At 44.7% G+C, this 14,260-nt stretch overlaps 1 protein-coding gene across 1 annotated transcript; it reads left to right on the top strand.

Annotated features, from left to right (window-relative positions):
- Positions 1-4,123: 4,123 nt before the first annotated feature.
- On the top strand, positions 4,124-14,061 carry Wfdc15b (WAP four-disulfide core domain 15B). The gene is made up of 5 exons (NM_001395120.1): positions 4,124-4,349; positions 4,550-4,806; positions 12,835-12,999; positions 13,142-13,299; positions 13,934-14,061. The coding sequence occupies exons 3-4, from the start codon at positions 12,915-12,917 to the stop codon at positions 13,297-13,299; spliced, it is 243 nt and encodes an 80-aa protein (NP_001382049.1). The 5' UTR covers positions 4,124-4,349; positions 4,550-4,806; positions 12,835-12,914; the 3' UTR covers positions 13,934-14,061.
- Positions 14,062-14,260: the final 199 nt, after the last annotated feature.

Genomic DNA, 14,260 nt, shown 5'->3' with positions numbered 1-14,260 from the left:
GGATAAAGTGGGGGTAGATGGCTCGGTTGCTGAAGTGCTTGCTGCATAAATCACGAGGATCTGAGTTCGGATCCCTGACACTCACATAAAAAGCTGCCCATGTCAGCATACCTGTAACCCCAGTGCTGGGACGGCAGAGGCACAGGGAACTGTGGGGCTCACGAGCCAGCCATCTTCTAGAATTAATGAGTTCCAGGTTCAATGAAAGATCCTGTCTCAAAATGAAAGGTGGCAGAGCAATAGAAGAAATTCCCAACATTGACTTCTATCCACATGCATGTGTACAAATGTGTAGATGTACTGTCACAACACACACACACACACACACACACACACACACACACACACACACACACACACACCGATACAGGCTTGCAACATGGGCTCACGGAGGAAGATAACAGCAGTTGAACTCTCAGTAGGTGATCAGCAGATCGCCTTAAGAACATACTGAAGGAAAAGCTCCAAGAGACAAGGAAGCTGCCTGCTGAGGTGGGGATTTGCAAAAGAGACAGAGAGAAGAGGAAGAGCAGAAGGCTGAGCACATCTTCAGTGGGACCTGTGGGGGAGCAGATGGCCTCACAGTGGGGATGAGGTAATGGTGTACAACAGTTGCTTCTGCGTGTCGTGTGTGTGCACACATGCGTGTGCGCGCGCGTGCGCATGTGTGTGTCTGTTTTTGATTCTTTGACAGTTTTACACATGCATGTCCCCCATCCCTCTCTCTTGCTTCTCAGCAAACCTTCTACTTTCAAGTCTCGCCTTTGTGTGTGGCCAGTGCGTTTAGAGTTTCTTGCCTGACTGTAGGTGGAGTTATTTACTGAGCAAGAACAACTTACCACTATCTACAACACTGAAGAAAGTTATTTCCCCTCCCCAGCAAGCAATCATTAAGTGCCAAAAGTCCCTCAGGGAGGATGAGACTCCTGAGTCCCTCCCCTGTTTATGATAAAATGCCAAGGGTACACATTTATAAACTTCTTTTCTCCTGATTCTGGTTTGTATTCATTTGTTGTTTTATTTGTGCATGAAAAACGTAGGCAGTCCTCCAAATTCAGGTCGGTGCATAAAAGAATATTTGAACTAGTGGCAAGCCCCATCCCCCATTCCTGCTCTCCCTCTACCCCAACCCTGACAACAGCGATAGGCCACCTTTCTCATGAGTAGCTTGGGTTATTTTATTTTTGCCATGCTTGGTTTCGCTGTGGTGGGTAGATAAATGGAAATCCTACTTCCGTTCTTTGCCCCTGCAGATTACCGAAACGCCTCCACAGGCAGTTCCTTCTATCACTGAACATTTCCCACGAGGTCGTTGCGTAGGTACGGTGGGCGACCATGCCCCACTATCGGGGCACTGAATTTGCTTCTGAAATTGTAAATGTTGCTTAAATCAGCATATTCCCTTTAATTCCCTACTTTGGCTTAGAAGATTGTATTAGTCTGGTGGTGATAGCCATTCAGAGGGGGCTGTGACAAGCAAGTGAGTTTTCTGGAGATGGCCCACTGTTGCATGGCCATGATGAGTGTGCTGTGGAGAGAGACATGGACCCCAGAGAATTCGTCTCAGGATTGCTTCCTGCTACCATTTTCATATTCTCCCATATATCTAACATGACCTCATGTTTCCTGGGGGGATTTCCTGCAGAATCAATATGAAGAATAATACTTTCGTGTAATAATGCTGTTTAGACAGCTTGATGATTTCATAATTCCTAATAATGATTGTTATAGAGCTCCTGGATTGATTCAAGTAATTTTTTTTCCTTTTTCCTTTTTTTTCGGAGCGGGGGACCAAACCCAGGGCCTTGAGCTTGATTCAAGTAATTTTAAGTCCCCCCGCCCCCGTAGAATAAAACGCTGCAAATTTAGTGCTGTGTCATGAGCTAATTGCACTAGGAAAAGAAAATAGACTTGGAACAAATTTACAATCAAGGAAAACATTAATTCTAGGTCAGGCCACAGCTGTGCACTATGATAAAGCAAGGCCATGTGAAACTGTTGCTTTGAACTTATAATGAGCTTACAGAATGAAACACTGCTCTGAACTTACTATCAACATCATTCTGCAACTCTTGTGTAACATTTCATCTATGGGGTATTTTTTTCTTACATAGAGAACTTTTATCTAAAAAGCTGAGTGCAAAAATAAGTTTGGCATCCCTCTTTTCTGCTTCATCCGGTGTGCCTCTGTGTGTGCCTTTCTCTTTTTCTTTTCCTTTCTCTCTGGCTCATGATGAGTTAATGAGCTCTAAGCTTCTTGCTGTCAGCAAAAGGCCCCTGAGTAAAGAAAGAGTAAAGAGCCCTAATAGTTCATTTCCTTTTTCTAATCCACTGCTGCTATCAGCAGCAGTCAGTTGCCAGAAGTCATCAGCTCTGGCCCCAGAATAACATGAGCAAGTTAATTGCCAGAAGCCAATAGAGAAATTGAGGAATCAAACATAAATCCCCCAGCTACAGCCTCCTAAATGTCAACAGCTGTGCCCAAAACAAACAAACAAAAACAAAATACACTGGAAAAAACAAATAATGTTGAAAAGTTGTATATCCACTCATAAATGAATTAAACTAGATCCATATCCCTCATCCTCCATGGAAATCATGAAAATCTATTTGAAATGGGTCAAGACATCTGATTCAAGACCTAAAACTTTGAAATCTCTAAAGGAAAAATAAAGACATTTCAGTATATGGGCATAGACAAAAACTTAAAAAAAAACTCCAGTAGGAAATAATACTAAAAATTAATAAATGGGATTGCCTGGAATTTACAAAAGCTTCTACATACAGAGCCGGAGAGATTGTTCCGTGGTTAAAAGAACCAGATTCAGTTCCCTGGTGGCTCACAACCATCTATAACTCTCTAACTGCAGTTCCAGGAGATTCGATGGCCTTGTCTGACCTCTGAAGTCACTAGGCATGCACACCGTGCACACACACACACACACACACACACACACACACACACACACACGTAGGTAAGATGCTCATACACTTAAAGTAAAATAATCTAAAAGAAATGTTTCTAAAATCCTTTCTTTACAGAAAATGAAACTACACAGAATGAAGAGGAAGAATCTTTGCCAGCAATATATCTAACAGGAGATTAATTCCTAGAAAATATAAGAAACTGCAAAAGTCAAATATGCCAATGAACTAAATAGTTAACAAAGGAAGAGATATCTGAAAAGTGTTCAACTTCCTTAGCCATTAGGGAAATGCAAATTAAAACTACCCTGAGATTCCACCTTGTGCTGGTTTGAATATGCTTGGTTCAGGCAGTGTCACGATTAGGAGATATGGTCTTGTTGGAGGAAGCATGTTGTGTGGAGGGGGAGCTTTGAGACCCTCGTCCTAGCCCTGGAAGACAGTAATCTTCTCCTGTTTGCCTTTGGAACAAGATGTAGCGCTCTTGGCTCCTTCTCCAGCACTATGTCTGCCTGGACACTGCTATGTTTCCTGCTATGATGACAATGCACTGATCCCAGGGACCTGCAAGCCAGTCCCAATTAAAGGCTGTCCCTTATGATAGTTGCCTTAGTCCAAATGGTGTCTCGTCACAGCAATGGAAACCCTAACTAAGACACACCTCATTCCTGTGAGATAGCTAAAATGTTAAAAGACAGAACACTGTAAATGCTAAGGAGAATGCAGAGGCAGGGAGCCCTCATACCCTGGTGACGGGAACTCAAACTGGCGTAGTCACCATGGAAGCCACTGAGGGGCTTCCTCAGAAACTACAAGTAGAAGTACTGTTTGACCCAGCCATTGACCCTGGCTACACGGCTGAAAGACTCCAAGTCAGCATTCCACACATGTACACACACATTCATGTTTGTTACTGCACTGAGCATTACACAACAGTTGAGAAATGCCCATCAACGAAAGAGGAAGAACTTGTGCACAACAGAAGTTTCTCAGACGCTTTCAGGGAAGCGGGTGGACCTAGAGATAAGCGTTCTCAACAGAGTAAGACTCAGAGAGTCACTGCCTGTTTTCTGTCACAGGTGGGACCTAGGTCTTATGACGCAGAGTGTAGAGCACAAACATAGGAAGGGACAATGGGAGGAGAGAGGAGGAGAAGGGCCAGTGGGATTAATACGATGTGTAAGGAGAGGGAGAACTATTCAGACACAGGAAAGAGAGAGAACATTATTTGGACAAAGGAAAGGACCAGTGAAAGGAAGGCTAGAGGAACGCAGGCAGGGGAGGAATGAATGAGAGCAAAATGACAAAATGAAACCCCATCACTGTGTATACTAACTTCAAAAAATAACTTCGGGGCTGGTGAGATGGCTTCGCAGGTCAAAGCACAAGTTACACAAGCCTAAGGACCTGAGTTCAATTCCCAGGTAAGCACAGAGGGAGAGAAGCAGCTCCATAGACTTGCTCTTGGATCCCCCACATGCATGCCATGGCACACGTATCTGTGCACCCCCCCCCCACATCATACAAATGTGTACACAATGATTGATTGATAATTCTCAGACTAGTAACTTAAAAAAAACACTTTTTAAACTGCAGCATCTCTAATAACCTTCTTTCTCTACAGAAGCAGGAGTGTGAGCAGTTCCCAGCTAGTAAGAGAGTCCAACAACTCAAGACCTCTCCATCTTGATGCTCCTTGATTTCCCAGCATCCCGTCCTTTATTACTGAAGGACGCTGCCCTCCCCTTTACACTCCAGAATGCTGACCTCTGCATCTATATCACAGCCAATAGAAGAGAAAGGGGTGAAAGGACCTGTGGCTTTAAGATCACAGCTAGCTGCAAGGAAAGCCTTTAATGAAGTTAAACACAGAACAACAAGGTAAGAAAACAGGAAGAAACACAGCAGACTTAGAAAAGCCAGAAACAAAATGGTCTGTAATCTCTTTCTGGTCTTTAGTCTTAAATCTCCTCATCCTTATTTCCTCCTCACTGCCAGCTTTGGGGCTCAGTTATTTTCCTTTGTTTGTGTTAAATGTTTTATTTTGTGTGTGCGTGTGTGTGTGTGTGTGTGTGTTATGTGTGTGTGTAATATGTGGTATGTATGTGTGTGTGTGTGTGGTGTGTGTGTGATATGTGGTGTGTGTGTGGTGTGTGTGATATGTGTGTGGTATGTGTGTGTGATATATGGTGTGTGTATGTGATGTGTGTGATACGTGTGTATGTGTGTGTGATGTGTGTGATGTGTGTGTGGTGTGTGTGGTGTGTGTGATGTGTGTGTGTGATATGTGGTGTATGTGTGGTGTGTGTGTGATGTGTGTGGTGTGTGTGTGTGTTTGGTGTGTGATGTGTGTGGTGTGTGTGTGTGTTATGTGGTGTATGGTGTGTGTGTATGTGTGTGTGATATGTGGTGTGTGTGTGGTGTGTGTGGTGTGTGTGATGTGTGTGTGGTGTGTGTGATGTGTGTGTGGTGTGTGTGGTGTGTGTGTGATATGTGGTGTATGTGTGGTGTGTGTGATGTGTGTGTGGTGTGTGTGTGATGTGTGTGTGATGTGTGTGTGATGTGTGTTTGGTGTGTGATGTGTGTGGTGTGTGTGTGTGTTATGTGGTGTATGGTGTGTGTGTGTATGTATGTGTGATGTGTGTGGTGTGTGTGTGTTATGTGGTGTATGGTGTGTGTGTATGTGTGTGTGTGGTGTGTGTGGTGTATGGTGTGTGTGTGTGTGTTTGATGTGTGTGTGTGTGTGTGTGTGAAACGTGTGTGGTGTGTGTGTGTGATGTGTGGTATATGGTGTGTGTGTGTGTGTTTGGTGTGTGTGTGTGTGGTGTGTGTGTGTGTGTGATGTGTGTGAAGACATCACTTCCATCATGGGATCTGGAGATCAAACTCAGGTTGTCGGTTTGCACAGCACGTGCTTCTGACCAGTGGGCCATCTCACAGGCACGTGCTGTCCTTGGTTTTAAGGCTGCGCTATTGGTCTCTTCCACTGGTTACAAGACGTTCTGGCTTTTTAGCTGTGTCTGTGAGCGTTTACTATTTGAACCCATGTTAGTCCTTTCTATTTAGTTTCTTCTCTTCCTCTTCTTACTGACACCTTTCTGATTTCAATCTCTGTGCATACACTGAACGTTTCTGGTGGGCTTGTGTGGCCTCTTCTAGAGACTACCCCATGGCAACCTGAGAGAAATGTATTGATACATTGTAATGTGTTTGCGGTGAGCACTTTATCCATGACTCAGATGTGATTTATCCATACGTTACTGAAGTCCTGGCTACTGCCACATCCCGTCCCGCACTTCACTTAATTCCCTTCAACTCAGATGTTTGCACCTTCTGAGTCTGGGCAACACCTCGCTGGGTACATGTTTTGAATACATATATCTTTTTCATGGGTAAATCCTGGTGCAAGGGTACAAGAAGGCCAATGTCCCAGTGTGAGTCGCAGATGGGCCAGGGGTGCCTTTAACCCCCTCTGCTTATTTCCATTCAGGTCCTCAAAGGATTACCAAGGGTCCTCAAGTTAGTAAGGTCATCATGGATACCCAACACTCTTATTGTCTCATGGCCACCATGGACTGGTCTGTTTTATCTGATGCCACCTTGTTCTCTCGTTTCCGTTACTATCTTTCAATTTGTTCGAGACTAAACGCTGCATAATTTTGATTACTGATTAACCTTCCTTTTTGGTCAGCTTCACAAACCCCTTGTAGCCCTCCTTGAAAAACAGGTTTTGTGGAGACAACCTCCTTCCATTTTTATTTCTGCACGAGAGTTTTATCTTCCTTTCGTTTACCGAAGATAGTTCCGCTGGGTGAGTATTTTTGATTTGCATGTTTCTCCCTTTGGAAAGAATAAGTTACTCGTCCTGTCCCTAACAGTGTCTCTAGGAAGTCTCCTGCTACACCCACTGGAGTCTCCTTGTGTGTTCTCTTCTCTCGTTGCCTTCGAATCCTCTCTTTGTCTTTGATCTTTGGAGTTTTGATCCGAGTAGGTCACGGTGTCAGACTGACCCTGATAGAAGAAATTTGATCTCCTGAGTCTAGATATTTATAACTTTCCTTGGGTTTGCAAAGTTTCCTGGGATAGTTTCCTCAAAAGATTTAAAACGTACATGATTTTTCTACGCTCTTTTGAACGCCACTGACACAAACCTTCCACGTTGTCCAGGGCAGCGCCCCTCTTCCTCTCTGCTCTTTCTTCTACAGTGACTGCATTTCCAAGAGGTGTGTCTGTGAGCTCTGAGACTCTTTTGTTCGATCAGACCTAACGATGCTCACAGTAGCACACACACCATTTCATACGACTGTTTTTCATCTCAGGCAACTCTGTATTCATTTTCAATCATTAATCTCTTTGATAAATTTCTTCAATGAAACTTGGAATCATTTTCCTTCACTTTTTTCCCCAAAGTTCATTTTGCTTCTTCCAAATTAAAAGGTATTTTCAGTTATTGTGGAGTTAATACTGCCCATATATTTACGTTCGGCCTTTGGCATTTTATTTTCTCCAGGAGACAATGCTATGTTTTCCTGAGTGTTGCTGATCTTTATCTTGCCTTGAATTAATGAAGCATGTATTTCAGTCTTTGCATCTGGCAGTATCATGGGAAATTGGGAGCAATGATCCCTATGTTTGTGACTACTGTTACCATTGTGGTCCTGGGGACACCCTAAGGCCATGACATGGGCAGCGCATTCTGTGGGGTGAAGGGAAGGAATCCCGTGAGTTTTGGACTTGGCTTAGCAGCATATTGGGATTGTGTGGCTCTCATGACTGACACGGATCTAGAGAAATACAGAGTCCCCAAGTTCCTGAGAGCACTCTGCTCCTGAGGATTTTCAACACCTAAGCTGCCATCACCCAGCTGTGACACAAGTTGATACTGGGGCAGAGAGTCCATGCGTCCATCTAACACTGATGTAGATGCTTATATCATGTGTATGGCCAGGAGACAGATGTGTGAGGGTATGCCGAGTGCTGGCTGTGCGTCCAGTACTGGAGTCGTAGAGTTGTTTGAATATAACCCCCTCATTCCCAGTTGTTATCTATGCGTGTTATGCTAATGAGAGTGGGGGAAGGGCATACAGGAAATGCCAGACTGCCCCTTCCTGCCTCCACGATGTATTCTCTTGTACAACAGGTCTCATTTTGTCTTCCCATACACATATTCTTCTACTTGATAAATTCTCCCACTGATGCTGTGGAGAAAAACCAGAAATACAGTATTTGCCTTTTGGAGTCTAGATTAAGTTCTGCAGGTCCACACAGTTCCTGGCGGCAGCAGCAGTGGCAGGGATGTGGACGCAGCTTCACGCTGTCACCTCCACCTGCTGAGGGGATCCTTCAGTCTTTGAGAGACTCTAACCCTTGGCCTTGCCACAGGACAGTTTCAGGATGAGCTGGTATGAAGCACAGTTAAAGCTTATTAAAAGATTGCTTCCCCAGGGGACTGGAGAGATGAGTCAGCGGTTAAGGGCACTCACTGTTCTTGCAAAAGACCCAGGCTTGCTTCCTAGCACCAACATGGTGGCTCATAACCATCTATAACTCCAATGCTAAGGGATTTAATGCCTCTTTTTTTTTCCCCCTTGAGCACTACAGGTCCATGATATGAATGCATACACCCAGGATCAAGCACCTACACAGAAAACAAAAATGAAATTTTCAAGGATAATTTTTCAACCTTAATTTTTAAGAGTTAAGAGAAAGACCATCACCAGAAAGCAAGACATGCCCAAAGGTATAGGCGAGCTTCCTCAAGAATCTTTATATGCACAACTTTGTAAGTTTTGAAGTCATTACCTTCTGGAGTGTTCCGTGAAATCACTGAGTAGAACTGAGAGGATTGCAAATGCAGAAGCAGAACTTTTATTTCACCGAGACAGTGGACGTTGGGATAAGCTTCATTGTGAGCAAACTTAACAGTCTTGTAAGGAGCCTAGAAATTTTTCACGAAAGAAGGGAAGCTGTATAGGTCACACAGGCTCGGGCCTTTAGCGGGGTTCGTTATTGTTTTAACAAAAAAATATATTTGTATGAAAGGGTCTTTGCCTCGGTGCTGGCAACCTTCCCGGAAATGTTCTCCTTCATCCTGCTAGGGCTCGTGACCTTCAGCTGATAACAGGCTTCAACCAGACTGAAGTGTCCCATAATCCTCCTGTCTTCCCACTCAGCCTGGATTCTCTGCAAATAACATAATCCCGTTCCTTTTTAAAGCGTGAATAAAACCCCTTTGAGCAATCCTGCCACAAGCTGTCCACAGATCCGCAGGCTGACTCTGTATTCCAGCTATTCCTATAGTTCCCCATTAAACAGAGTGCAGGTGTCTGTGGTATGCTGGCTACGATTGCTTACCATGGACCTCGGGGAGCCTTACGGACTGTAAAGTAGTCCCGCTCTTTTAGCTTTCGAGGAAGCACGCGCCACAGCGTCTGGTTTCACTTTCACCGCCACCGGAAGTGCAAGCGGATCGCCTCACCGGGCACCAGCATTTCCTAGTCCCTGGCTTTCTGAGAATTATTCTTACTACGTTGAGATGAAATCTCGGTGTCGTTTTGATCCGTATGTCCCTGAGTAGCTAAAGATGTTAAACGTTCCTCAGACGTTGGCGATCTATGCTTCTTTTGACAACTGAACGGACACTTTTCCTGGTGGTTTTGTTGCTTAGGTTCGTGGTTTTGTTTGTTTTTGTTTTTGAGATAGGGTCTTACTATGCAGCTCTGGCTGGCTTAGAACTCACTATGTAGACCAGATGGGCAGGGAACTCAGAGAGAACCTCGTGCCTTGGCCTCCTCAGCGTTGGGATTCAAGGCGTGCTCCGCATGACCAGTGCGGATTTTATGTTTAATTTAGTCTACATATTTATGGTGTGAGTATTAATCCTCTGATGGATGTGAAGTTGGCAAAGCCTTCCTCCCCTTCCGTAGGCTGTCTTGTTTCCCTGCGAACTACTCCCACTCCTCCTACCTGCCAACGCTTGCTGTAACTCCCTGCGCTATCTAGTCCTTTGCAGAAAGTGCCTGCCTGGACCTGCAGCTGTGGTGGTTACCCTCGTGTTTTCAAGCCTGATGACGCGGTCGGTCTGACTGACTGCACGGCAGCTAAAGTTCAGTCATGAATGATCTAGCACCCAGTCTTCTCCAGTCTTCCCTCAGCATGCACATAGGCACATGATATGCAAGTACCAACAGATAGATGGCGTGCACACGCATGACAATAATAACCCAAGGCATCTCACTCTCTATTGTGCTTTTATGGCTCTATCTGGGCTCACAGCCTGAAATACCCGTAAGGAAAAAGGTGTGTTCTTGGAATACTGTTGCCTTCACAGACCCACAACTGAGTCAAAGATCTGAATGCAGGCTCTTGTGGAAGAGCGTTTTGTTTTGTTTTGTTTTGTTTTGTTTTGTTTTGTTTTGTTTTGTTTTGTTTAAAGAGCTGCTGTGTAGTTAAAACAGTGACCACATCGAGGAGAAAATCCTTCTCCCCTGGGGAGGCTGCAGGTTCCTGGTCTTCAGAGTTACCACAGAGCCAGCTGCTGATTTCACTTCTTGGCTTACATTTGTGGTGGGGGACAGGTGGTTCCAAGCCGTGGAGTTCAGGGGACAACTGTGGGATTCTCTCCTTCCACAGTGTGTGCTCTGGAGCTTCCTTCTCAAACCGTGAGGTTTCACCACAAGCCTCCTTTCCTTCTGGGTCCTCTTGTTGACCAAGCTTTAAAGGTGATCATAGGTATATATATATATATATGGCAAATCGCTACAGGGCTTCCTTTTCTTGGTGATAGTTACACATTCTGGTTTCCTCGTGTGTCTTTGCAAAGCTCTAGTTTAATTTCCCAGTTCCAAAATGGTGTTTATTTGGTTTGGTTTGGTTTGGTTTTCCCAGCGTGTTGTCAGGATTTTCATAGTTCTCATGAGAGAATGGCTTCCATATTCCTAATCCTCAAGGGCTGTTGTGGGGTTATTGTAGAAGCCTTCTAGCTGTCACCCTTGAATTATTAACCTGTGTCGTCACAGATACTCCCCACACTCTATAGTTCATGTGGAAACGTCGTGATCCCCTAACTTCTGTATTAACAAGAAACATCCCATTGACTTCATTTAAACGTTTCAACCAACTGCATGTTTCTGAGGGGCGGGCACTTGGGGGATGGCGGGGGTGGGGGGAACCTATTTGTTCTCAATCCGTCACTATTTTTAAGTATGACAAAAATTCCCTGGATCTGTTTTTGTGTAGAATTTTTTTTTCTTTTAAATTTAAAGCAAGGTTACAACGTAGTTCCCCTTCACAGGGCATCTTTTCTTCATATTTGAGCAACCTAAAGTCGCTGTGAATAACCAACTTTGGAAAACTAAGCCTTCCGGGCCACAGTGGCATTGAGGGGAAACGTGGATGCATTTTAAATTTTCTTTGAAATGAAGTCTACGAGTCACCGATGTCAAGGCGACCCAGAGATGAAAAATAGCAGCACAGATTACAGCTAAAAGATGTCTAGTCAGGGGACAGCTCAGGAGCAAGAGTTCATACTGCTCTGGCAGTATGATTCCGGGTGTGCGTGACCATAGACAGCCCTCTGCCTGCCACCATAGTTCACCTGCACACGCATGCTCACACATGGAGACACACATAGATCCATGAAATTAGGAATAAAAATAAATATTTTTAAAAAGATTAGGATTTGCCTCCACATTAGGTTCCAAGTCTCCTGGGGTTTTTAATTATTATTATTTGTTGGTTGTTGTTCTTAAGAAGCTATATTTTGGTCATTGTCTACGTGAGTAGATTCCCAATTAAAAAGTAGCAAACACCTCACATTATCGCGGGCATGCAGAAAGAACCCAAACACTGTTTTAATATTGGTGGGTCCAGAGTGACCTCAAGCTAATCTTTTTATTACTTCATCAACAACTGAAGCTCTTACACATAAATGCAGACATTAAAAAAAAAAGAAAGCAAGAAATAAAATATTAGTTAAGAGTCATGCTCCTTATAAATAAGACATTTTTTTGGTAAGTCTAAATACTGTATTGCTAGAAGGCCATTCTCCCTGGTTTCTGTGATGTCATGGCCACTTTTTAAATGTTGATGTGTGCAAAGTAAACTTGTTTATTGGTTATTTTATTTATTTACATTTCAAATGTTTTCCCCCTTCCCAGTTTCCCCTCCACAAACCCCCATCCCCTTGTTCCTCCCCCTGCCTCTATGAGGGTGCACACCCACGTGCCCACCCACTCCCACTTCAGCACCCTAGCATCCCCCTACACTGGGTCATCAAGCCTCCACAGGACCAAGGGGTTCCCCTCCCACTGATGCCACATAAGGCCTTGGAACAGTGGCTCTGTGATTAAGAGTACCGGCTGCTCTTCCTAAGGTCTTGAGTTCGATTCCCCGTAACCACACGGTGGCTCACAACGGTCTATCATGGAATCTGATGCCCTCTTTTGGCGCGAAGATATACGTGCTGACAGAGCACTCATACATTAAAAACAAAACAGAAACATGAATAAATAAGTCCTAAGAAAGACTGGCTAACCTTCTCTTCTTTTTTTTTTTTTTCTTTTTTCTTTTTTTTCGGAGCTGGGGACTGAACCCAGGGCCTTGCGCTTGCTAGGCAAGCGCTCTACCACTGAGCTAAATTCCCAACCCCCTCTTCTTAATGGACGTGCAGAGAAACCAAAACCTCTCCACAGCCTTCATCCAGGGTGCAATCAGAACTCAAGACCTCTGGAAGAGCAGCCAGTGCTCTTAACCGCAGAGCCATTGTTCCAAGGGTTCCAAGTCTTGATGCACAGTCTGGAATAGATCTTTTTACCAACCCTGTGACGCCCTCAGCAAAGGACAGCCCACCCAGGTCCTAGAACAATGCATCCAGCTGTTAATTCTCCTGTCCTGCGCTGTGACCCACAGGTCCTTCTGAGGGCGGCCCTCCCATGAAGCTGACATAAGCATACCTGGCCTCCACGCTCACGGCACAGCTTTCTCGGGAGATGAAGCTGCTTAGCCTCCCTCTACTCACAGTGACCATTCTTCTTTGCTGCAACATGGCTCAGGCTATATTCTGGAGGAAGAAGGGTGAGGCGCAGTGTTCCTGGGGTGGCTTGGGTAGGGAAACCTTCCCTCTGAGAAGTCCAAGGAACCACTTGGTACGGATTCTCCAAGAAGAGGTTCACAGTTCGCTGGTGCCCAAGACTCACCTTGCGATATTCTTCTGCAGCTTTATCCAAACCTGGCTTTTGCCCAGAGTTTCATCTTCCCTGCCCTTTTGTCCTCGTGCCCAAATGCAGGCGTGATAGAGGCTGCAGTGGCTCCCTAAAGTGTTGCTTCTACTACTGTCAGATGCGCTGTGTGGTTCCATGGGACAATTCTGATTAGGTGAGCAGCCCCCAAAATGCTATCTGCCACGCTCCTTCTAGAAGCCCTGTGTAGAGTCACTCACCCCGTAGGGAGCTGCGATCTGTCTGTATCTCTAGAAGGCATGGCAGAGCATCTAAATTAATTAGGGTTATCCGGAGATTGCCCCTTCCTCAGAAAAGACATTGCTCATTGAATGGGTGAGCGTCGCCCATTCCCGAATACCACCTCTGCGTAGGATAATCTCGAAGCTCCTCAGCTGCTACTGACTGTGTTTTAGGCTTACTTTCAGTTGCCCCCTTTCACATCTTATAGCAGTGAAGCATTTCACACTAGACCTTAAATTATAAAGGGGGGGGGGGGGTTGGGGATTTAGCTCAGTGGTAGAGCACTTGCCTAGGAAGCGCAAGGCCCTGGGTTCGGTCCCCAGCTCCGAAAAAAAGAACCAAAAAAAAAATCATAAAGGGATTTTGAAACCATAATTTCTTACTTGACACTTACAGAACCACTTACTCTTAGCCCTTGAATCCCTGACAGCACATCTCAGTGTTCTTGGAAAGACAGCACATAACAGGACCCAGAGCATGGTGACCGGGTGACCCAGAGCCATGTCCCCAGCACAGTTTACACCTGTTCTTATCTCCGTTCTTTCTAGACAAACCTGAGAAGACGCGTGTGATATAGTCTCAGTCGAGTCTAGCCGGCCTCCGGTTCCCCTCAGATAGGTCTATCCTGAGACGAAAAATTAAGTGCTTGTCAGCATGGATACAAAATAAAGGAGTAAAGTGTTCTGCGTTTGTCTATTTTCTGTTGCAATAAAAAAAAACCTACCTTAGGCTGGGGCTTTAGAAGTATGGATGTTTTACAACCCTGCATTGCAAAATACACTCGTAAGAATGCACGCAAAAGACAAAGGAAGTTCTATTATGGAGAACACGGGGAAGAACAAATTTCATAAGAAATTAATTGTTAATTATTAGAT

The sequence above is a fragment of the Rattus norvegicus genome, chromosome 3 (genome assembly GCF_036323735.1).
Source record: "Rattus norvegicus strain BN/NHsdMcwi chromosome 3, GRCr8, whole genome shotgun sequence".
NCBI lineage: Eukaryota > Metazoa > Chordata > Mammalia > Rodentia > Muridae > Rattus > Rattus norvegicus.
This window is presented reverse-complemented; position numbering and strand designations above follow the sequence as displayed.

Bases quoted from the DNA above. Each gene is read 5' to 3' on its own strand.
- Wfdc15b (NM_001395120.1), top strand. From the start codon at position 12,915: ATGAAGCTGCTTAGCCTCCCTCTACTCACAGTGACCATTCTTCTTTGC. The intron at 13,000-13,141 runs GTGAGGCGCAGT...ATTCTTCTGCAG, and splicing joins TATATTCTGGAGGAAGAAGG to CTTTATCCAAACCTGGCTTT.